This window comes from Pyxicephalus adspersus, chromosome 8 (assembly GCF_032062135.1).
Source record: "Pyxicephalus adspersus chromosome 8, UCB_Pads_2.0, whole genome shotgun sequence".
NCBI classification, from domain to species: domain Eukaryota; kingdom Metazoa; phylum Chordata; class Amphibia; order Anura; family Pyxicephalidae; genus Pyxicephalus; species Pyxicephalus adspersus.
Window position 1 is genome coordinate 73,214,421 of NC_092865.1, and position 24,922 is coordinate 73,239,342.

The 24,922-nt window shown below is 38.9% G+C and overlaps 1 protein-coding gene across 1 annotated transcript in view; it reads left to right on the forward strand.

The window, feature by feature from the left end:
- Positions 1-24,922, forward strand: part of CACNA1I (calcium voltage-gated channel subunit alpha1 I) — a 370,590-nt gene that overhangs the window by 103,182 nt on the left and 242,486 nt on the right. The window contains exons 6-7 of the mRNA XM_072421248.1: positions 2,322-2,628; positions 6,696-7,081. Of these exons, the coding sequence (XP_072277349.1) occupies positions 2,322-2,628; positions 6,696-7,081 (693 nt within the window). The remainder of the gene's footprint in view (positions 1-2,321; positions 2,629-6,695; positions 7,082-24,922) is intronic.

Sequence of the window (24,922 nt, forward strand, 5' to 3'; positions counted from 1 at the left end):
TTAATCTATAGCTTATAGATTTCTGCATAGCCAGTGTAGCCATATGCATGGCCGAAGACTACAAAAAAGACTGTTTTTATCACATTTTATCACATGTAATAGGTTTCATCCTTTCATATAACATATTTATAATGCCATTAATTGTATCATTTAACTGCCACTCAAAGTTTACATTGGTGGATTTAAGGATGGGTGGTGGAAGACACTTTGTGTTAGTCCCAAAAGACTGTGTGCCAACCTTTGTTAGGTACGAAAGTTAATAAGAAAGGAGAAAAGCAGGGTTTTCGGCACAAAATAATATTGTATTGTACAGTGGTAAGTCAAAGTTGCAAAAGCAGATACATTTACCTTGAGGAATGGTGCTGGCAGACTCCCCTATGAAAGGTGAGCCAAGTCACGTCTCCAAAACTTCATGCGAGCTGGCAAACATTTAGGGGGAATGATTCTTAAAATGAAGACAAATGACATTTATAATCTTCTAATTGTGATATAATAGGGAAAAGAGAAAGTAAGAGGCAGAAAATACAGAGGGGGTGGAGGGGCAAGACTTAGCCCAGGTGAGTGTCAGTACCACAGTGTAAAGCGTCAGAAATCATGTGTTTTACCGTTTCTTCACCTGTTCTCAGCAAAAATTGTCTGTCAATCCAGAATGGGAAAAGTTATATTACATTATTAGAGATATTACAAACTTTGCTAAAGAAGTTTCTTTGAGGCAATGGGCCTTGTTTATTAAAGCTCTCCAAGGCTGGAGAGGATACACTTTCATGCGTGAAAGTGGTGTGATCCAGCAAACCTGGAATGTTTTTTTTCAAAGTAATCTGCTATTCACTAATGAAAGTGTATCCTTGCCAGTCTTGGAGAGCTTTCATAAATGAACCCCATTATGTGCAGGAGAGGAACATAAATGGTGAGAAGGAGGCACCATGTGCAGGAAAGGAGTTTTCAGGGCATAGCTGAGGATAGAATGTGCACTAGAAGAGTGCAGGGGCCATGATGGCGAGCAGTATGTACAGAAAATGAATGTAGAGGGTATGAAAGGGGAGTTTAATGTGTGGAAACAATGTGTGATAGGGAGTAATGCCAAGAAAAGTTCTGGTTTAAGTGACCAGTGTACAGATTTATTTAAAGTGGACCTTCCACTAAAAGATGGAAGCAGGTCCATTGACTTGAAAACTGAGAAATGATCTGCTCATATGATCAGCCAACAGATTTTCAGGCTGGCAGTTAGGACAGAAAAGTTGAGATGCTTCTGTGTCCATGAAATACAAAATAACTGACTGTGACTTGGTGGAAATGGACAATCTTTGTTCCACTTTGTCTGGTAATGTAGAAGATCTGACCTGCATAATTATAATAAAATAATATTAATAATTCCTTCGCTGGCGGTGTCGACCCCTCTAAAACTTGTTGAGCCCACACCATAATTTATGCCACTTTTTACGAAGGCAGAAGTGTTCTAGATTTCACCGTAATGAATATTATCCTCAAATTTATATTCCCCGCATAGGCTATATATATATATATATATATATATATATATATATATATATTTATTTATTTATTATCAGTGATTTGCTCATTGATTTCCAAGAATAACATAGAAGTGCACACACCTGGCACTTGGAGATACAGATATGCCTGAAACAAGGATTTTTAAGATGAAAATCTTTAAGTGCTTCTGTACTTATTCTATCTGCAAATAAAGTTTATAATTACCCTTAATGTGCAAGGGTAAATAAAAAGCAAATATGGCTGTTCCCGGCAAATATGTCTAGATTTGTCTGCTCCTTTAAAACTATATCCCTTGTCTTTATTATTATTAATATTTTTAATAAACAGGATTTATATAGCGCCAACATATTACGCATCGCTGTACATTAAATAGGGGTTGCAAATTACAGACGAAAACAAACAGTGACACAGGAGGAGAGGACCCTGCCCCAAAAAGCTTACAATCTAGGAGGTGGGGGAATTAGTCTTTCAGGGAAAATATTATCTGTGTAACTCCTTTATTGACCTAACACAACCAGGAAAGAGGTAAATTGCTGAGGATTATATAAAGCGGCTCCAAAGTTATCAGTGCATATAGAGAAAATCAAAGAGCTCTAGCTCATTTTACAATTAATAAGCACCTGTTGTGATATTCACTAACTATATTTTTCTGTAATAAATGCTGATAATTTATCCTTTTGCTTGTGCTGCTACAGTTTATCATTTGCTTGTGCTGCTACAGTTTTACATTTCATGCTGAGATTTGAATATGCCAATTGTTTTTTAAGCTTCAGAGGAGCATTGTAATCTAATTGTTCTTCCTGCTGCAGGTCGGATCATTCTTCATGATCAATTTGTGCTTGGTTGTTATTGCCACTCAGTTCTCAGAGACCAAGCAAAGGGAACATCAGCTGATGCAGGAGCAAAGGGCTTTGTATTTATCTTCTAGTACAGTAGCGAGTTATGCTGAGCCTGGGGACTGTTATGAGGAAATCTTTCAATATGTCTGCCACATCCTTCGAAAGGCCAAGCGTCGTACAGTCGGACTTTATACCAGCCTTCAGAGCCGGCGGCAGAGTCGTATTGAGCTCAACAATGCCAAGCTGGGGATCAATGGCAAAGAGCAACATCAACTTTGTAAGAGTCTAATGGGACATGCTCCAAATTTCTTATGTTCACATTACCAATGTTTTGTTTTTATCACATAATTTAGCAGCTATTTAGAAAAACTCAATAGCAACCACAATACCTAGAGAAAAATGCCTTTAAAAGAGACTTTTTATTGTTTGTATATGTATGTTTATTACATATATATATACTGTGATTTGGGGGGGATATGCTCATCCCTGGGCACTATCGTGCTTCATAGAAGTCAGCTAGACATAAATAAAATAGCTTCCATTCAGCATGAACATAACACAAAATGGCTTGTCTGGCAGAACAAAAAAAGCTTACATCAGCTTTTAAGTCCTAAATGGTTGGCAAATAAAGTCCGGCCGGTCAAGTGGCCTGTATTTAATAATGTACCCACTACTGATGGAAATAATGTATCTGGTAAAGTACTTGATATGACCAACATTTTCAAGCTTGTTCTACCATATTTTTGTAATGAAATAGAGATTTGTAAAATAGCCACTAAAGGGCCTAAAGCTCGGTATTTAACTAATATTACTTAGTTACCCAAATTTTCAATTTAGATTTAGAATGTAAAGATGACATTTACCTTGTCAGTGCATTGTTCTAGTGGGTCAATTGACCTTAAGACCTGCAACGGAAAAAGAAGTGACTTGAACTACTGGGCCTGATTTATTACAGCTCTCCAAGATTGGAGGGGATAGGCTATCATGCGAAAACCTGAGTGATCCAGCAAACCTGGATTGGGTCTAGTCAAGGAATGAAACATTTTCATCCAGGTTCCCCCTTTATAGTCTATCTTCTCCAGTCATTGGAAGCTTTAATTAACCAGGCTTATTGTGTAACACTAAAATCAGGAAGCAGATTGTGCAAAGTTAATGACCACACACTCAGCTATGAGGAGAGATTATCTGAACTGAGCCAGTTCCCCCCTGAGAAGAGACGTATAAGGGGGATATGATCACCATGTATAAATATATAAACGCTCCATATAGAGAACTCTCTTCTCATATATTCACTTTGAGATCATTACAAAGCACAAGGGGGCCCTCTTTGCGTCTGGAGGAAAAGAAGTTTAAGCTCCGGATAAGGAAGGGATTGTTCACTGTAAGGTGTGAAAATGTGGGATCGGCTCCCTCAGGAAGAAGTTTCAGCAAGTTCTATAGATTACTTTAAGAAAAAGCTGGATGATTTCTAGAAGCACAGAATATAACTGGGGATTAAGGATTTAAAGTAAAAATAATAGTGACTGCTGATCCAGGGAACATCCGATTGCCTCATGGAATCCGGAAGGAATTTTTTCCCTTGTTGAAGCAAATTGTACCAGAAGTTTTTTTTTTGCATTCCTCTGGACCAACTATGTCTATAGGGTTTTATATCTGGGATATGTTCATTTCCCTAGCGGTTGGACTTGATGGACTTATGTCTTTTTTCAACTTAACCTACTATGTAACTATACACTTTGAGAAGATTATTGCAAACCGATATGAAAATTATAGATTTAGGTAAGTATGTAGGCTTAATAAAAAATGTTCCTCTCTTTATACCTTACCCCATTTGTAGATGTGTTGTTAGCACCATTGTATTTTTTAATAAATAAATAAATAAAGGGTTAGGCTGTGCAGTTGTGTACTGTGCAGCTCCTAACTTCCAGGCACCTATTGCTTAATAACACAGCTCAACAAAAAAAAATTTTTTTTCACTTGCCAAGGAATTTTCACTATATTTAGTGTATTTTTTGTCTGCTGAATCCAGTGGAAAAATGGAAAACTGAAAAGTTTGAAATTTGGTGTACCTATGGTATGGTGAGAGCCCAAAAATCACCAAAATGATTGTTATTTTTCTGCTGTGATTGTAAAAGTTTTCAATCGTTACAAGTAAAACAAGTGGGAGTACGGTGATATGGAATCAGCAAGATGACCTGTGCCACATGGTGCTGATGTTCCCATAGCAGTGTTCAGTCCCTGATATTCCTGTATCCAACATGGAGGATATACAGGGAGTGTAATCCAGGAGTAAGCTGTGGAAGTGAATATGAAGGAAGCGTTTCCTCAAACCAGCAGTTCTCCCAAGAAGAGCTCAATGATTTATTACGTGACCTAAGTCTGTCAAAACAAGCATCTGAACTTAGCATCCAGGCTAAAAGAAAAGAGAATAACGGTTTATAGGACAAGAGAGGTGACACTCCGACCATATTTCAATTAAGATGGAGACTTTGTGTACTGTTACCAAGCAGAAGACTGGCCGCTTTTCATAGACAGCTCCACCCAAAGTGTTAAATCTGTTTTACTGTATAATGGCAACTGCTATGCATCAATTCCAATCGGTCACTCAACAAAACCTAAAGAAGAATATGAAAATATCCAAATGATCTAACAAAAGCTTTGCTATCATGAACACAAATGGTCCAAATGTGTTGATTTAAAAATGGTGAACTTCCTACTTGTATTGCAAAGTGAATACACAAAGTATCCTTGTTTCATCTGCTTGTGGGATACTAGAGCAAAGCAGGATAACTGGAAAAAAAGGCAATGTTCAAAGTTATTGTTGAATACATTTTTATGTTATTGCACCAAAAGGGTGTGTCTTCCAAAATCACATGATTCTGGGCCCAAGTGGGGTGATATCACCTGCTGTATAACAACTGCTGATTTGTTTAGTTGACCTCAAGCTGCTGAACAATGGTATAATTATCACTGATGGTATCACTCTCCCTTTTCCCTCACCCTCCTTCTCCTTCTATGTCTCCTGCTCTCTCCTCTCCCCACACCCTCTTTCTGAAATCCCTCCCCTAACCCTCTCTGCTATTCCTGCCACTCCCCCGCTCTTCAAAATCAGCTTCCTGCTTTCTCTACCCACATGCTCTCTCTTGGACTGCAAAAATGATAAGTCTGTCCCTGTGCATTTCAAACATTTTAACTGATATGCATGTGTTTTAGTACGATAGGCCTAATTTATTAAAGTTTTCTAAGACTGGAGAAGATAGACTATCATGGGAGAACCAGTTATCCAGCAAATCTGAAATGGATTTCTAAAAATAATTTGCTATTTGGCAAATGTTTGTAATCCTGGACCAGATCTATTGCAGGTTTAGTGGATATCTCAGGTTCACTCATTGTAGTCTATCTTCTCCAGTCTTGGAGCACTTTTTTAAATCAGGTCCATTAAAGTATATGTAAAGTACTGTATACTCACTGTTAAAGTGTTTTGTATGAAATACATCTTTATAGCTTTTGTTGATACTGTGGGCTAATAAATAGATGTTTTTAATTGTATCCAAATGATTTTTTTTTAAGCTAATGTTAAAGTCCCTTATATTCAATGATTTGTTTTATCCTTACTCTTTTGTGTATCTTTATTTTGAGAAGTGGCACTAATAATGTTTATTTCAAAAAAGTGTGTAAAGCTTGTAATAGCTTTCTAACAATCATCCACTTGATATTGTTTAGATAGGACAGAAGATTGTTTATTAGCTCTGTGTTTTTCTTGCTGAATATGGGTGGCACATATCTGTCATATTTAACATTAAAGTGTAATGGACAGTTTCATAATAGCTCCCGTCACTGCAGAAAAGACTTGGTTAGACTTCCCTATGTAGACTTTTGCTACTAAATCATTTATTTATTTTACATTATTGAGAATGTGACATGATTGACATTCCCTTGCTTGGCTTCATAGTGACTAATACAGGAATAGATTTAGGAATAACAGTAGGAAATTCTTCCATCTGAAGTTCCCTAAATAAGAAACTTTTTTTTTAAGATAAGAAGCTTTTTTATAGGCATTTGTCATTTTGAATATCAAATATCTGTGTTTGGGTGGATTTAATGGGCCTGATTTATAATAGCTCTCCAAGGCTGGAGGACATAAACTATAATGGATAGACCTAAATCCTAAAATCCTTTTTAATTTGTAAATTGTTTCAATCCTGAACCAGATCCATTCCAGGTTTGTTGGATCCACGAGGTTCCTGCATGAGAGTCTATCTTTTCCAGTCTTGGGGAGATTTTATAAATAAGGCTCAATCTTTAGGCTGCTCATAAATAAGATCTTGTGTTTTGTTTTCCTAGGGGTATGTAGGAAACACAACCATTTGGAATATGCTCCCCATGCCATTGTACAACCTATAGCGATGACACTTACCTCTGATCTTTTAAATTGTCCTCAATGCACCAAAGCTAAATGGGATGATATACTGAAGTTATCTGCTCCAGACAGCAAAAAGTCCAGCCAAGAAGCGACACAAGGGCAAAGCAGTGAAAAGGGGAGTGATGGAAGCATATCAGAACTTGACAAAGAGGAAGAGGAAGACAGCAACGAAGGTTTCTGTGAAAGGCTTTGTGTAGAAATCCGTGTAAAACTCAGGGGCATAGTGGATAGCAAATACTTCAACCGAGGAATCATGATAGCTATTCTAGTAAATACAATCAGCATGGGCATCGAGCATCATGAACAGGTAAGTCATTTAATTACTCTTCACTTTTCTTTGTCATTTTTATGCTTGCTTTGGGGAGCCAACTTACGAGGGGGTGCTGAGAAGTTCCTGGCTTTGCCCAGAATCTTTAACGTCAGAAATGTCCTCAAAATGTTGCCCCTTCAGGTGTTTCTTCAAATTCGGGAACAGATAATAGTCTGAAGGGGCCAGGTCAGGTGAGTAGTTGACCAAAGGGATACATTTTTTGCAGGACAATGTACTTGCGCACATGTCCAACGTTGTGGCTGCAAAATTGAACACCTTGGAAACCCAAGGTGTTCAATTTTGCAGCCACAACGTTGGACGTGTGCAAGTACATTGTCCTGCAAAAATGTATCCCTTTGGTCAACTTTCCACGACGTTTCATCTTAATTGCCTCCTTTAGCTGGTCCAGGAGGTTAGCATAATACTGTCCGGTGATACTGGAGCCCTGAGGTAGGTAGTCCAACAGAATACCATCTTTGTCCTAGAAAAGGGACGCCTTTACTTTTTTGGCTGATTTCTGGGTTTGGAGCTTCTTCGGCCACGGGGACCCGCTGTGGCCCCATTCCTTTGACTGTTCCTTGGTTTCAGGATCTTAAATGTGGAGCCAGGTTTCATCCTCAGTCACTAACCTAGCCAAAATGTCCTGTGCAGCTTCAAAATGGTCCAAAACGGCTTTGGATTCTTCAATTCGTTTCTTCTCATCACTGTTCAAACATTTCGGCACCCACTTCGCTGAAACGACGTGAAACTTGCTTGTGCCTCTGCCATCACAGCTTCTCACTAAAAGAAAAAACAGTTTTAAAATTTGCAAAGCCCTGATATTTGCACAGTTACATACTAAGATATTAGGCTGTCATATGCCCCCACACTCATTTTTCTATTTCATCTGGAAGGGGGCAAAGCCAGGAACATCTCAGCACCCCCTCGTATTTGTGTTGACTGGTTTGTTTATTGATGTACAGCTGATCAGCAATTAGACTGTAACAGCTTAATGTTGCTAAATTGAATGAGATTCAAGTTAATGTTTGTTTTATGTGCTTTTGTGTCATTTCTTAACACATTCCAAAATCCACAATATTTGGCCCTATTTAAAGTAATGTGTAGATATTGTGCTAAGAAGGAAATGGTAAGCTACAAAAACAGGTACTGGTACCAGGAGGACCTTATGGTTTGTAAATAGGGAGCTGCTTGTCACCCCGCAATTAACACACCATAGAAACCATTATGATGTTTTTGTTTGCTTCTCAAGGAACACATTCTTACTATCCTGGACAAAGACACATGGAACACTGCCTAATTGCTCGTATCTTCCTAAATTCATATGATTCAACATGGTAAAATGTCTGAGTCAGAAAAATTGGGACCATTAGGGTAACTGATTGCACTTCTGCTGTCAAAGAGGTTTGTTAGAACACCATTACAGGATGCCACCCTCCCAAGGACAGCGAGACATTTAGCATTTTTTAAATTAATTATTTAAAACTGAGATTAAAAGTATTTAAATGCCCTTAGTTCTGAAATAAATGAGAACAGGTTAGAACCTTTGTAAGATTTTAATGTTATCTGGTGAATGAATTACCAAGATCCCCCCTTATTCCTGTTTTAAGATAACATTTTATAAGACCGGAAAAGGGGGAAATGCATTAGGGACATAGACAGCAATAAAAATCTCACAGATGTCCCAGTATTCCTTTATTTACCATTAAAAAATCACTTTGTGACCTCTCAACTGAGCTTCCAACTGCAGGAAAATCTAAAATTCTCAATTTGAGTTATAATTCTATCATCTATCCTAAACTAAAAAACAATAATTATTTTCAGTTGAGTGAATTTGAAGCTAGACCCCAAATGCAATATTTCTTGGATTGTTTTAAAGTTGTTTTTAAACACCTGGATGCAACAGAATATCAGCTTTTTATCAAAAAAACATTTTTATCTTAGTTGTTTGAGATAACTGGTTCTATGTCCAGGTTTCATTAGCTGCTGTAGACAAAAACTCCACAGTTTTGTATTTTTCTTCCCTGTTTTAAAAAATGGGACCCCAAGCCTCTTTATATCTTGCATAAGCATGCTGCATATCCCTAGGTTAAGCAGTTACTAAATCTTCGTGGTGAGACTTGCAAAACAAAGTCACAGGATATCTAAAGCAGATGGTTTTGGAGAAATAAAACAAAACAGAAAAATCCCATGATCCCTTCATTTTTGTTTAGTGTTAATATAAGTTTGTTTATGACCATTGTTTTTATTATGTGGTACAACTTATTGTAGTCATGACTATTTATGGGTATGAAGATTATGACAAAACTTGAGTTATAATTTGCATTACCTGCTCCTCTTGTTGTTAATGTATTGATAGTGTTATTGTTGTATATGGTGCAAGGTAAAGTGCCTGAAAAAAACTATATTGTGTTCATTTAAATGTATTTTCTGAAAGCTTGTTTGAGTGAACATGTCACACTGGTCCACTTTCACTATAGCAGTAAAATACAAAGTTTAGCTAGATAAGCCTTTCTCGACCTTTTTAACATAGGGAAAACTTTTAAAAAACTTTCAAGTTTTAGTGAAAACCTGTCAATAATTACAACTAATATCCAGTATTTATATAGCTCCAACATATTATGCAGAACTGTACAAAGTCCATAGTCCTGTTCATCATAAGAGCTCACAATCTGATGTCTCTACCATATGTCATTACCACAGTCTAGGGTCAATTTTGGGGGAAACTAATAAACTTAACTGTATGTTTTTTTTACAATTGTGAAGAACATTACAGATAGGTCACCCTTACAGATAGCCAGAAGGGTAATTGGTATGAGTTAAACTGACCTGAGAAGTTCCTGTGGAGGAACCCTGGTTGAGAAACTAGAGTATTGCCCATTTTTGTCTTCATACTTAATTTTTGACACATGGTTCAAGCATCTTGCTGGTCTCATAACATTTTTGTGGAGTGTGAATTAACTATTATCCTCAATTACTCCACATCCCTGAAGTACTGATTCTGGCATCGTGTGCTTTCTATGCATTTCATTCCTGTTTGTTTTTCCTCTTTATTTTTATCTGGGGAACATGCCAGTAACACAAATCCTGTCCTGATAGTGGTTAATAACCTTCATCCAAAATGCAACCTACCTAAGATAAGATAAAGAAAGAGAAAAGGAGAAGGGAGGGACCTAATTGCAAATGAGGGAATTTTCCACCATGTCCATGTTCCAATGCCACCTAGGGAAAGTTCAGAAGCATGGGTAATTCAGTTGAGCTAAAAACTGAGGTGAGCTCTTAAATATTGTCCAGGCAGATTGGACAAATATCGATCTTTTTGGTCATTTCCCCCCTACCAGCTACTAAATATATTGAATGTAGTCAAGCTCTCAAAGGAAAGGCATGTTCGGTGTGCACCATTGTCTTGGGATTACTAACCTGGCCATTAAATGTCTAAGTGCACCCTTTTTGGCCAGCATGGTGGGACCTGGGACAATTAGGAGGAGTGCGATAGCTAGAGTATTAGCTATGGCGGTGTCACAAACTATTGCAACATGTCTTGGGCATATCTGGGGAGAATTTGTGGACATCATTACCATCGGGTAAGATTTTTGTAGTTTTTATTTTTTCCTGTGCTTTACAACTTAAGGACATCCATAGAGTTAATGTGTAAAATTTCTCCCACTCCTCCATGAGAAATGGGGTCTCCATATCTCACTCCCATTGCTTTGCAAATAAAGGGAGAGCTGTTTGGCCTTGCTCAATGCGGAGCTTGTAAAGATGTGATATTAATATTTCTGACTCATAATCCATAGTTTTATTTATGGACTCCAATGGCTGATTTTTTTTTTTTTTTTCTTCTTGTTTAAAATGGTATAAGTGTTTCTCCCTCCCCCCTCCCCCTTTTTTTGTGTCATGTTACCCTACTGGTTTTGCTTGTTTACTTGTCTCTGTATATTTGAAAAATTTAATAAAAACATTTTGAAAAAAAAAAAAAAAAGATGTGATATAACATGCATGGATTTGTATAGTTGCAGCAACAGCTCCTCAAATTGTGTTCTAGGATGGGTTAGGAGACGTATATCTTAGAATAGGGCAATAAAAGAGGACGCTGGTCGATAGTGAAACCAAGGGAGTGTGTGCTCACAACATGATGTCTGTAAAGTAGATAGTGTACGTAAGCAACTGTGGGAATATTGCTGATTTGATGGTCTGTTTGTCCTAAGATAAGACATTTTTCTTCCCCACTCGTGGAGGGAATGCAAGGTTGTCAAATAAGGGAGTTATTGAACTGAGTGTGGAGAGGATCAGTTTCATTCCTAAATGGTGGGACCATAGGTCCATTAGTGAGCATGTGATGATAGGTAGGTCATGTTGTTAGGGAAGCCCAGACTGGTCTATACACAAAACATTATATATCAAGGCAGGATACATGATTCTCCAGTGTCACCTAAAATTTCCTATCTCCGTTGCGAACCAGTCAACCAACCTTGTGAGTAATAGGTCCTGGTGGTATAAGGTTAGATAAGGGGCGCCATCATTCTTGGATCTTGTCTATCAACCTTGAATTAAACCTGTGACCATTGTAAGCCCCAAATGAAATAGCAAAATAGTTGTTGTGCTTTACAAATAAAACCGTGTGGTAGTGAGATTAGGATTTTGTAGAAGATATGTAAAAATTGTGGAAGAACAATAATTAATTTTTTTTTTTTTTTTAACTTTTGAAGTTTTGCAAACAACACCAAATAGCAAAAAATGTCGAACAAACATACAGAACAATAACAATAAGTAAAAGGAAAATATTAAAAACAAATAGGGGGGGACACCCACTTATAAACCTTCTGGTAAATAGAACATAAACATCTCCACAAAATCAACTGGATATGTTAGTAATGTACCATGTCGAAGATTTAAAAGGATCAAAAAAACATTCCTTTCGGTATCATCAAAAGTGTAAACCAGAAATTTGTACCACTGGTGTGGGAAACGAGTCGTATAATTATCGCCTTGTATTTTTGGCTTCCAGCATTTCTCTATAAAATAAAACCTTCAAAGAGGAGATTACTTGTTCCACAGCAAGTGTTTGGGATTGTGCAAAATGTTTTCATAATAACTCGTCTAGCAGCCTAAAGACAAATAGTGACCCATGTACGAACCGATTTAGGTATGGCAGCTGAGCTTGCCTCATCCCAATGCCCAAACACCAAAAATGACGGAGTATTTGGTATAGTGTGGCCTGTCACAGCGGTTACCAATAGCAATATATGTTGCCAAAAGGCAGTAACATCAGTACAGAACCATAAACGGTGTGATAATGAAGCATGTGAACAATTACACTTAGGGCACTGAGGATGCCAAGCCCTTGTTTGTTGTACATCAGGAGAAGGTCAAAATCTTTTGTATGCCCTGTCAAATATAATAAATTGGGATTTCCTCCATATCTCATTGACCATACACTTCCTCACTGTTTGGTAGCCTTGTATGGCATGGTCCACTATATCTTGATCAGAAAAATCTCTTCGCCACAGTTTTATATTAGTTACAGATGATGGTTTCGTGAAAATAGGTAACAGATGAGCATAAATATTCTAATAGGAGACTATGTAAAAAGTATGTAACTTTTACATTGTCTCCTATTAGAATAAAAATAGTAGGTAAATAGGTAACAGATGAGCACTAATATACTAATAGCAGACAATGTAAAAAGCTTATCAAAACATTAGGTCGTAGTGCTGCTGTGTAATTGTTTACTATGGAACGGTGATAGGTCGTAAACTGGTTGTAATATAGGGGCTGTAGTGCCCAGTGAAGAATAGCATATTCGGCCCTCAATGCAGCCAGGGGCATCCTGGTAATGCCATCGGGGAGAAACAGGTCCCCACACCGTTGCAGACCTTTTTGTTTCCAGGTTTGGAAAGCTGCATAGTCTTGAGCCTTCAGAAACATCGGGTTACCACAGATAGGCAAATACACAGGCTCTTTGAATCGCTGTCTGAGTACCTTCCATGTGATTATCATGTCCCTAAATAAAATATTATGGTGCAAGGAAGGGGGAAAAGCTGAAAATTTACAGTGTAGTGCAGCAATAAGATTCCACGGATAAACCATTTCATTTTCCAATTGTACGTTAGAACAGGAAGAGTTGCCCTTGATCCAGTCAATAATATGTCGGAAGGCACCAGCTAAATTATATAACCTGACATTTGGAAATCCCACACCACCCTCAGTTTTGGGCAGATACAGCTTAACCAAATTTATTTTTGGGCGTTTACCGTTCCACAGAAATTTTGTAAAATACATTATTGAGATTGGTGATATCATTATGGGGTAACAACAGAGGTAGAGTCCTCATAGGGTATAGTAGCTTGGAAAATGACATCATTTTAACTGATAAAGTTTATGGTCCCATAATGTAAGGGAGCAAATTTTCCCACATTTTGAGTTCTTTTTGTATTTTAGCCAAAAAGGGTGGGTAGTTTAATTTATATAATAAATTAAAATATGTTATGTTTGGCTAATATAAACGGGACATAGCTACTCCAAGTTGCCATCATCGTGGAGACAGAGCTAGAAAAAGATTTCGCTTTTGTTAAAATTGATCTTTAGACCTGAAAAACTTTCAAATTTGGAGAACAGAGTCTGGATACTGACACTATCTTCCCGGGGATTAGCCATAAATATCAAAATATCATCCGCGAAAAATTAAGTTCCTAAGGAAGTGGCATCTAGATTTCGACCCAATTGCACCAACGCCAGGCGGAAAATGAGAAAGGAAAGTGGGCACCCCTGCCTAGTACCGCTAAAGAAAGCAATAGGAGGGGACAAAAACACTGGTGTATGTACTTTTGCAGTTGGAGATTTATACATCGCCTCTAGAAATCAGAGAAAGGTGCCCTGTACTCCAATATGTTTAAGTACCAGAAAAAGCCATAAAATATTTATAGTATCGAAAGCTTTTTCTGCGTCCACTGCTATAATAGCTAAATTAGGATCGGGATGACACATCACCTTTCGAATATTCGTTACAGCTCCTCTGCCATGAAAAAACTTCACTTGGGAAGGGGAAAAAAAAGACGGTAGTAATTTAGCTAACCTGTCTACAATATTTTTGCGTCTATATTGACTAATGAAATTGGGCGATAGGACTAAAAATAAGCAAAAATAACTTCCATTATCCCACATATTAGTGTATAATGCACTCAGATCCTCCACCACATCATCTTTTACCATCTTAAACAACTTGTCAGTAAAGCCGTCAGGGCCTGGAGCCTTGCCATTTTTCAAAGATGCAATAGTTGCCAGAATTTGGGATGGTGTGATAGGCGCATTTAGAGCATTTATATCACTTTGCTGCAATTGAGGTAACTCAGCTTTTGAAAGGAAGGCAGCACCAGCTTGCATATCAGCCAAAGGAGAAGAATAAAGGGCTCAAAAGTACTGAGCTAAGTGATGATTTACATCCTTAGAAGTGGTGGCAATATCTCCTTAGGAGGTCCGTAATTTGGGAATATGGGTTGGTTTGTAGGCAGAGCGGACCAAATTAGCCAACATTTTACCCGATTTATTACCATATTTATGATACTCTAAGGACTTAAATTTGCATTTTAGGTATTCATATTGTAAAAGCCATGAGTCAAATTTTCGTTTGGCAGCATACCACGATTGCTTAGAATCCGATGTAGGGTTGTCAGTTAACTCTCTTTGTGCTTTTCTAAGCTCCTGTTGTCCAGCGAGAAAGTGTGATAAAGTGTTTTTTTTCTCTTTGCCATAAGGGATAATATTCTACCTCTTAGATAAGAGCTTGGAACATCAACATACGTAGCATCACCCCTGAGGAAGCCTAGATTGGGCGATACGCATCGGGTTAACAAAGCTGTGTCAAAAATACGTATATGTTATATGTTCAATGCATTATAAAATAGTTGGTCCCTGTCTAGCATAGGATGTATATGACCTCTAGATAGGAGGAAATACTTCTCTAATTTTTACTGTGGATGTTTACAAAAATATTTGGGTAATGAACCTCCAAGGGTGAGGAAGTACCTGATAAATCTGTACTATTGACATTTTTGTTTGTTGTTTCACATTTATGAGAATGTACTATTGATTTTTGCTGAATACACTAAAAATTGTTGCCTGTTGATTGTAGTTCAAAAACCCTGTCTTTGAACTACAATCATTCTAATAGCACAAATTTCCAGGGTTGACGAAAAAATGTAATTTTCCTGTTAGGAACTAATCTATAAATTCCCAATCTTTTGCTCCACACTGGTCCCCAATAAAAAAGATCTTGCAAATTTCAAACTACCTTCTAGAAAGCCTTGCCTGCCTCCCAAATAGCACAGGATCATCTCTATAGATACTATTACGTTGTACATAATCATACCATGCAGTAGTGAGAGCATTTTGAAATTCTGGGTCTTTGGTTAAAAAGGAAGGGAAAAGCCAGGGAACATATTCTCCTTTCAGATATTGGTCTCGCATGTCAATAGAGATTGGAGAATGATCCAATATCATTATAGTATGTACCTCCGGTGTCTCCATCCTATACATACATCAAGTTTGGGAGAGATGGAGCTAAAAAACAAATGTATATTGACGGTCTAATGGGTGGTGTTGTCGCCAAACATCATTCAGACCCATAGTTTTGGCAAAATCTGCTAGGGCAGTGCTATTAGATGAGCGCCCAGCACCCATGACCGAGTAAGATTCTTCAGAATCTGACATCAGCGTATTAAAATCGCCCCCTACGATTTTGTAAAGAGTGGGGACTTGAACCACCCAGTATGTTACCTCCTGAACAAATGACAATGATGGTGAATTGGGTGCATATATATTATATAATCATACATCCTGATCATAATACTGAAAGAGAACTTTCAAAATACGCCGTGCAGAATCACTTTGAACGGTTTTGATTTTACCTGGAAAAAACTTATGAAACAACATCATAACTCCTGCTTTGCAATCATCAGAAGGTGAGCCATAAACTTCTCTGACCCATAATTTTTTCATTCTGTGGAAATCACTACTGCCTAAATGGGTGTCCTGTAGCAATACTATATCAGCTATTAACTGTTTGAGGTGACGGGAGACAGACATGCACTTGTTAGGAGAGCACAGCCCTTTGATATTCCATGAGACTATCCGCATAAAAAAGCTAGGGGGATGAGTACAACATAGACAACATAGATAACATACGAATCAAATAGCAGTAATATCGTACATTAATTAGCCAATCGAAGATAAAATAGCAATGAAAAAAGACTACACTATGTAGGCAGAAAACATTGAAGGAATGCTCAATAAAAAGTCATTAGTCCAGACATTGCTACCAGACATTGACCACAGTAGCCAAAAAGGTGGGGTTCCAGTGGAGTTGATCGGATATTTCAAGAAACGACCAGATGTTGTGTGAGTAATCTAAAAACAACAAGGAATGTCACAACATGGGAAAAACATAAAGTGGACATCAGAGACAGACTGACAAATTGAAAAAAGGAATTTCCTTTTTTCCTTGTGGAGTAAAAAAAATAAAAACTGTGGTAATAATAAAAAATAGCAAAATTACAGGTTATAGGCTCCCACCTCACGGAAAGGGAATTATAAAAATGATTTAAAATAAGCACTTTAAGGCATTTTAAGATTTCTTCCAATTCATCTGGCCTTGGAAGACAACTCAGAATGTGGAACATCATAGAACTTCTTAGAGTACGATTCTCCGGTTTTCCTGGAAGGGTTGGGAGGGTAGACTGGAATTGAAGAAGGCCTGGATGGGCTTGTAGGGGAGTGAGCAGCTGGTTTAGAGGAGGTCGCATGTTGCATCAGAAACCAATATGTGAACAAAGAGAGGAATCCATGCTGTCAGTGGGGTCTGCTTGTGAGGAAGCAGAAGTTGATGTCTGCGTGGAACCTGGAGCGGCAGCCATCTTGGAAGGCACGGCCTTATCTTTTTTCACCATTTGATTTTGGCAGTCTGTAGAAGAGGAATGTTCTGATTGTGCGATTCGCAGGGTGAAGTGGTGGCTTTATATTAGGTATTTCCTGGAGGTGTCAGGGAAAGTTAAAGGGTCAGGGAAAGAGGAAAAGAAAGATAGAAAAAAAAGAGGGTGGGTATAAGCCTAGTTTCCCAACCTCAAGGAAGAGGGCAAGTGAGAAAAGTTGCAGTTTTATCTCTTAAGGGCAAAAATCCTATGGGGGAAGAGCGGCCACTAGCGTGAGGAGCTTATGCAAACCCCCCCAAGGAGATAGGGACCCCCCACTCAAAGGCAGGGAGTGTGACACAAGGTGAGATCAGTATTTTTGTTAGGTGGAGCTAGTATCCACAAAGGAAATCAGGGTGTTAAAAGGGCAAAATGAGATTGATAAACTGGTTTTCTAACCATAGAAGGTAGCTTTGCTAAGAAAATGTCTCTACATTGTAAAAACCTGCTAACATATCAAAACATCTCATAAGGGGAAATTACAGTGGGTGCCACCTAGAGATTCCCAAATCCCAATCAAGGGAATACAACCATTGCAAGTTACAAAAGATGCCCACTATTTAGGAGCTAAGGTAAGATCGGTTAGTTCTGTGACCTAGACCAGCAAATCCTGCAATGCCCCCCAGTAGCCAACTGAAGGCAGAGTTGGCCTTCCATGAAGGAAGAAGGGAAAAATGTATCTCTCAGAAACTACTCTCCCCTGAAAAAACAACCGTGAAGTATGGTTTCACGCATTAATCTCCCACAGCAGCAGATCTGTATTGCCTGCCGACACCTGGTCAGGGCAAAAGCATAAATCTTTGATTACCTTTTTATGGGGATAACCCCCTTAATGGATGCAGCTGTGGGTAAAAGCAGAAACTCAACCTCAGGTAAACCAAACTTCGTACTGATATCATGTGACAGTTAGAAGCATTGAAAAAGTAAAAACAATAAACAAAGAATGGATGGATGGAAACAGTATAAAGTTTCATAGAATATTATCCAGCCTGGATACATTGAGATGGAGTCTTGGGTTTTCTAGATATTTGGCACATTAATCCACTCGTGAGATAGCTGTCCTTGGTGTCCGAGCACTTAGGGCACATGGAAAGCGTGGGAAAAGCAGGTTCTCCAACGTTATGCAGCCCATCCTTTACTCGTTCACACACCCCCAATCTATGAAATGTTTAAATTAATTGCAAGGGCCCTGACTTTTCAAGGTCTTTCAAAAAAGTATTGTCACCAAAATTGCTGGGGTGATGGGTGGAGGGGACCTGTGAAAACATATTTCAAAATCAACATTTCAATTATTATTAACCTTGCCTGCTATGTTAAATAAGTTTATACTATCAGGAAATGATCCCACAGGTCCCTCAGAACACCCCTGCAATTTTGATGAGAATACTATATTCAGGCTTTCCAATAAATTTGTATAATTCAAAATCTAGTGTATGTTTTTATTAATTGAAATTAACCTTGATGACATTTCCCACTTATTTCCACTTTATTGTTGTCAGTTGTGTCCAGCATGTTTAGAGTACCTTCATGTGCTTTATTTCAACTGTTACTTCTCATTTTAATGTGATAATGTAGTTAGAAATAGGAGGCAGGCTGTAAAAACTACAGAAGAAAGAGAAATTGCGCTTGGTAAAACAGTTTTCTACATGATAAAGATAGTAGACTGAAATATTTATGAGAACGCCAAAGCCTGGATAAATATGAAACAAGACTGTCTTCCTCATCTACTTGTAACAGTCTTAGGTGTTGATATTGGATTGCTTCCCAGCATTGATCCTTAAGGTATCTGTTGACAGCAAAAACATTATTTTGTTAGGATGCACATCCTATTACGATACTTCAAGCTGTAATACATGTAAAAAGTCATTAGTTGGTGGTTAAAAATTTCCTAACTCATTTATGCCACCTATAAAATGTTTATTGTACATCAAGAACATTTGAAAATATTTTGCAAGAGAAAAATAACCATTTCAGAACAAAAGAGACAGAACAACCATACAATTTCTTAGTTATACTCATACTTGAAAAATGTATCAAGCGTCAAATTTATCAAAAAGTTGCCCCTAGAAAAACAAAAGGTAAATATATACACGTTATACAAAGGGGAAGAAGAAAGTTAGGGAATTAAAGTACACAAATATACACTAGACATAAATTAGTCCCATTAACACAAAACCTAAAGCGTACCTAAACTCAGAACTTTTACTTTACATAAAAGGGTAGACAACCATATTTAAAGTAAAAATCTTGTTTTTTTAAGTGCAACACTGGGTTTTTTAAGGTGGCGTGGTTTAACAATGGTGCTGTGAGGACATGCATTATAGGGGCTCCATCCGCAGCACCATTCCTTCTGACTTACACGGCTTTCTACGCAGGAGATTTAACCCCTCCCAACCCATGTCGGGTAAACCAAAAACCCCTGCACACTGTGCACCTATCGAGAAGTCCAGGCTTCTCTCGTATTACCCATCATCAGAGGCTAGGAGTTCAGCGGCTGAAACCTCTAAGATGGTGGTAACAAGTGGCCCCTCCGATTAGATGGCAGCTTCCAGCACCCAGCAGCAGATAAAGATAGGTGAGTCAAGCCAGCTATCTCGGCTCCCCTCTCCATCACATTCCCCTTCCACTAATACATCTCATAACAGTGAAGAATCTCTGCTACAGCAGTCTGGGGTTAATGACTCCCCCTCGTGCTTTCCAGCTTCACCACGGGCCTGAGAGTGGGATTTCTGCCCAGCTTGTACACACTGAGTTACAGTCTCCTTCCTCCCCTGGACCCCCTGATCTATAGGCCTCGGGGATGCTGGTGTATCACAGCCCATAATGCCAGGTCCACAAGTACTGGTGGTACTGCTTATGTTGAGGGCCACCATATCTCCTCTATTGATCTGAATACTTTAATGAAAACTTTGTCTACTAAATTGGACGTTGAAATCCTGGCCGCCAGATTAGAAGGCGCTTTACGGAAAGAGCTTAATGATATGTCAGCAAACAACAGCTGTAGAAACCAGAGTATTTTCTTTCTCTGTTCTCACATGTGCAGTCTATGGAACATCCCCAAAGATCATTAAAAAATTCTGTGGCTACCCTAATACTGCATGTGGTAGACCAGGAAAACAGGAACCGTCACAACAATGTACGCATCAAGGTCTGCCAGAGGCAACTGCAGGTCCTGACCTTAAAGCTACAGTGACAGCAATATTCAACATGCTCCTGGGCAAACCTCCAACTTCTCACATTGAAATTGACAGTGTGCATAGAGTGCAGGGTATGCACAGATTTGGTCTGGAGGCTCCACGTTATTTGCTGTGTAGAATACATTTTTATGTGGTGAAAGAAGAAATTATGAAGAAGGCCTGGTTCCATGGGACTCTAGATTTTGATGGTGCTCAAATTAATATTATGCCCGATTTATCAAGCTCTACGGTTAGAAAACCTTGGGTCCTGCGCCCTCTCTTGGACAAAATCAGGGACTGCAACACAAGATATAAATGGGGCAATCCCTTTCATCTAAAGGCTCAGCGGCCTTTTCATTGCAAACCCATGATAAACTACAGGAACTCTTTGAATTTCTGGAAACCCCTTCATTGGAAATACCTAATTGGCTGGAGTTCCCCCCAGATGAGAGTTCATCCGGACCCCTCCCAAGACGTCAACGAAGATGAAGACAGCGCCCGTCCACTCGTGAGACGTCCCCATCATGCCCTTACCTGAGAGATTGAACCAGGTGAGGAACATTACCTATATGTGGACTTTTCCTCCTCTTTTTTCTTTCTGCTTCTTAATCTTCTCCATTTGTTGAATTTACACCAGAGGTCCCAGTGTTCCTGACCCTGGATGGCTGAGTATTTACACTTTGCAGCCATACATACTTATCTATGTTTTAATGTAAGATGGATAACGTTTAGCTTGATCTGTTGAGTGACATTGCCGCCTACCTGATTTAAGTGGGACAGCGATGCCACTCTAACTTAACCTGTTGCACCTGCCTGTTTGTTAAGAGGCCTTTCCTCTTCTGTGTATTCTGATAACTGGTCCCCACATGGTGGGCCTTCCCCTTGAGCTTGGTATGTCTCGGGGAGTGTCCTGTCATCTAGGAACTGCTGCTTTTTGGTCTCCTGTTAATGAGAGTAGAGGTAAAGAGAAAAATCCTATTTTGAATTACAGATGGTTCGCTGTCTTGTTTTTGATTGCTATTCTTTTATTAGGTCCTGCTTACAAATGTTTGTATTAAAACTTGAGCGAAATGTGGCGGAGCCCTGCCATCGCGTTCTAATTTCCCCCACAAAGGAAGTTCTAAAAAGTTTAGGGACTTATTATGTATACACTTTTGCCCAAAATAGTCTCCCCTAACCCAGTCCCTACCTATTTTTTGACCCTGTCCTTGTGACTCTCCCCTAAAACCAGCCCATAACCCATTCTAATACTTGGGTACCTGACTGAGTGTGACTTTCACTAGGAAATATAATGTCGTTTACAAAGGTGGTATCTCTTAATGTAAAAGGATTAAACATACCAAAAAAAAGAACGGCTCTACTTTGAGATTTGCAAAAGGCACTGGTGCCTCTTTACAAAAAATCCAGCTTAGGTCTGATAAAATTCCAAAATTGGCAGATCATAACTATCAGTGTGTTAACCATGGAGCAGCTACAGACTGTAGATCCAGGGGAGTAAGCATTCTTATATCCATACATTTATCTTGGCAATTTAAAGATGTAAGCTCTGACCCTGAAGGCAAGTTCCACTTTCTTAAAGGTTCCAATAACTCTAAACTTGTGATTTCCTCTAATATTTATACCCCCAACAGGAACCAATTTGAATTTTTGCAAAGGGTTCTTCATAACTTGTTTGAGTTTACTGAAGGAGTCTTGATTCTGGGGGGGACTTTAATGTTTCCTTGGATGATCCTTCTGGCAATTCCAGTAGCAGGGACAATATGCAACTCACTAGGAAAATTCTCAAGTTATTCCATGGATACCAACTTTGTAACATCTGGCATATCCAACATCCAACCATCCGAGACTATACCTTTTATTCGTGAATAAAAAATTTGTGATTCAGGGGGGAAAATGCACCATCTCCCCTGAGACATCTCCAACCTATTCCCGGAGTTCTATGCCCAACTTTGAAATCTGTAATCACAGACCTCTTCAACACAGGCCATTACTCACATAGAAGCTATACATGCACACTTGTTTTCATCAGAAATGCCAGGCATACATAATCATTGCAAATAGCACCTTGAAAGCCCTATAACTACTGAGGAATTGTCTTGGACGAAAGGTGCCTTAGCCACCGGAAAGAAGCGGGCTCAGATGTGATGACTTTGTCAGTGCTTAGTACCCAATTTGTCGGGGCGTTCAAGGTTCTATCTTCCCAATGCCCAGTACTTAAAGACATTCTTCAAGCGCACATTATTGTTATTCCAAAAGAAGGGAAAGACCCCACAACCTGTGCTAGTTTTCGACCAATTTCACTCCTAATGTAGATGTGAAACTGTACTCCAAGATTTTAGCTGCACGGCTGATTCCCTATATCTAGAGTCTGATTCACCCTGACCAAGTGGGTTTTGTGCCTAACCGAGAGGTGCGTGACAATACTACTGAAACCATTGACATTATACATTGGGCCCACAAAACAGGCCATCCACTGATGCTTCTCTCCACTGATGCTGAAAAGGCATTTGACAAGGGTGGACTGGAATTTTAATAAACAAACTTTATGCCATATTGGTCTTGGTGATAGTATGTTGTCACAGATCCTCACGTTATATTCATTCCCTTCAGCCCGAATAAAAGTTAATGGTGTATTATCAGACTCATTTCGGATTTCCAATGCAATCAGACAGGGTTGTCCTCTCTCTATTGATATTCATACTCAAATTGGAGCCACTTCTATGAACAATAAGAGCTAATCCTAACATTCAGGGAATTCGAATAGCGGGTCATATGTGTAAGGCTGCAACATTTGCAAATGACCTTCTGTTCTATATTACCCCCCCCCCCCCCCCCCCCCCCCCCCCCGTCACTTCCTAACCTTTTGAAGGAATTGGAATAATATGACTCGTTATTAAACTTTAAAATGAATTACCAGAAATCAGAAGCTTTAAATATAGCCTTAAACAGGACCTTGAAAAACACATTCTCATTCCACTGGTCATCTGAAAAAATAAAATATCTGGGTGTTTATATCTGCAGTGATCTCGCTGGACTGTACCCTTTAAAGTTTATTCCTCTCTTGGGGGATTTTAAATGAGACTTGTCCCACTGGAATAATAAAGGCTCTCCTGGTTTCTTCGCTGTAATTCTAATAAGATGGTGTTACTACCACAACTTCTTTATGTGATGCAATTGCTCCCAATTAAAATTCCAACATTGTATTTTCAAAACCTGAGAGCAATTTTTACTCAGTTCATTGGATTGGAATTGGAAGCATTGGATTAGCTTTAACCTGGATTCTATCTCAAGTGCCTTCTTGTATCTGTAACTATCCTACTGTAGGGGTGACCCTGACTTTTTCAAAAAATCTCTCAAACTTGTTCCATCTCTCCGGGGCTCTCATCCTTGAGTCCTGTGATTGGTCACATTGATTTTCTACCAGGTCTGGAAGACCCCAAATTTAAGGCTATGGCAGACTTAGGTGCTGACCAAGTGAACTTTTTCTTGCTGTACCCGGCCAGGCCGACCTTATTGGAAATTAGCTCAGTACAGGTCTTTGCTGAATTGGGTTTCTGGGGTATACGTCTATTTCACCATTTCTTGCATTCTCTCCCGAGGTTGGACAGGTTTAGGAAGACGCACAGATTTTGAGTCTTTATGTATGACGCAGGGTCCAGTTTGGCATTTGACCTCCCATCTATACTTATCTTTAATTGCCCCAGATTCAGAACTTATCCCCCCCTTGTTACAAAGTGGGCCCAAGATCTTAATGTAGATCTTTCACCTGATGAAGATGATCAATTACTTTCAATTGCTCAATCCTCCTCGATTGGCTCTTCATACCAAGAGACAGGTTATAAAATCCTGACGAGATGGTACAGAGTGCCGTTCACTTTAAGATCTGTGTTTCCAACAGCCTCGGACATTTGCTGGAGATATAATGAACATAGAGGCACTTTCTTGCATATTTTCTGGGACTGCCCGAAGGTTCATCACTTTTTGGAGAGGGTGCATGGTCTCCTTTCTAGGTTTACAGATTATCAGATACCTTTTGAGGCAGGTTTTTTTCTTTTACACCTCACCTCTATTGAAAGAAAGGTTTATCGCAGATCCCTTTAGATAAGGTTAATTGATGCTGCAAGAGCATGTATCCCAGCAATGTGGCATCAACTGGGAACCCCTGGTATTTGCCCATTGGTTTACCTGTGTTAATACGCTGTATCTGATGGAGGACCTAACAGCTTATCTTTGAGACACTGAGGAGATTACAAATCGGAGATTGTTTTACAGGTCCTTATTCTGTGATTCACCTGATTACTTGACAACAGCACAAAAATATAGTAAAAAACAGTAAAAAAAAAGTAATATTATTATAAATTAATCAGGGGAGCTCCCCTGGTTGCTTTTGCAGCCCCAGCATAACTGTAGTATGTGTTCTTGGATAGGAATTCTCTATCCAAGAACACAGTGTTCTTGAATAGAGAATCTCTCTGACCGCAAACTTCCCACGGTCACCAGGCTGTATTTATTAGCCCGGTGACCGTGGGAACTGAACTGCAAATGAAATCTCAATGGAGAAACTCTATTGAGAGTTCATCTGCAGTTACAGCTGATTGATAGCACTCCATGCCTCCTATCAGCTGTGACCGCAAGTTTGCACGATCCCTGGGCTGTACTTATCAATGATAAGTACAGCTCAATGACTGTGGGAACTGAAC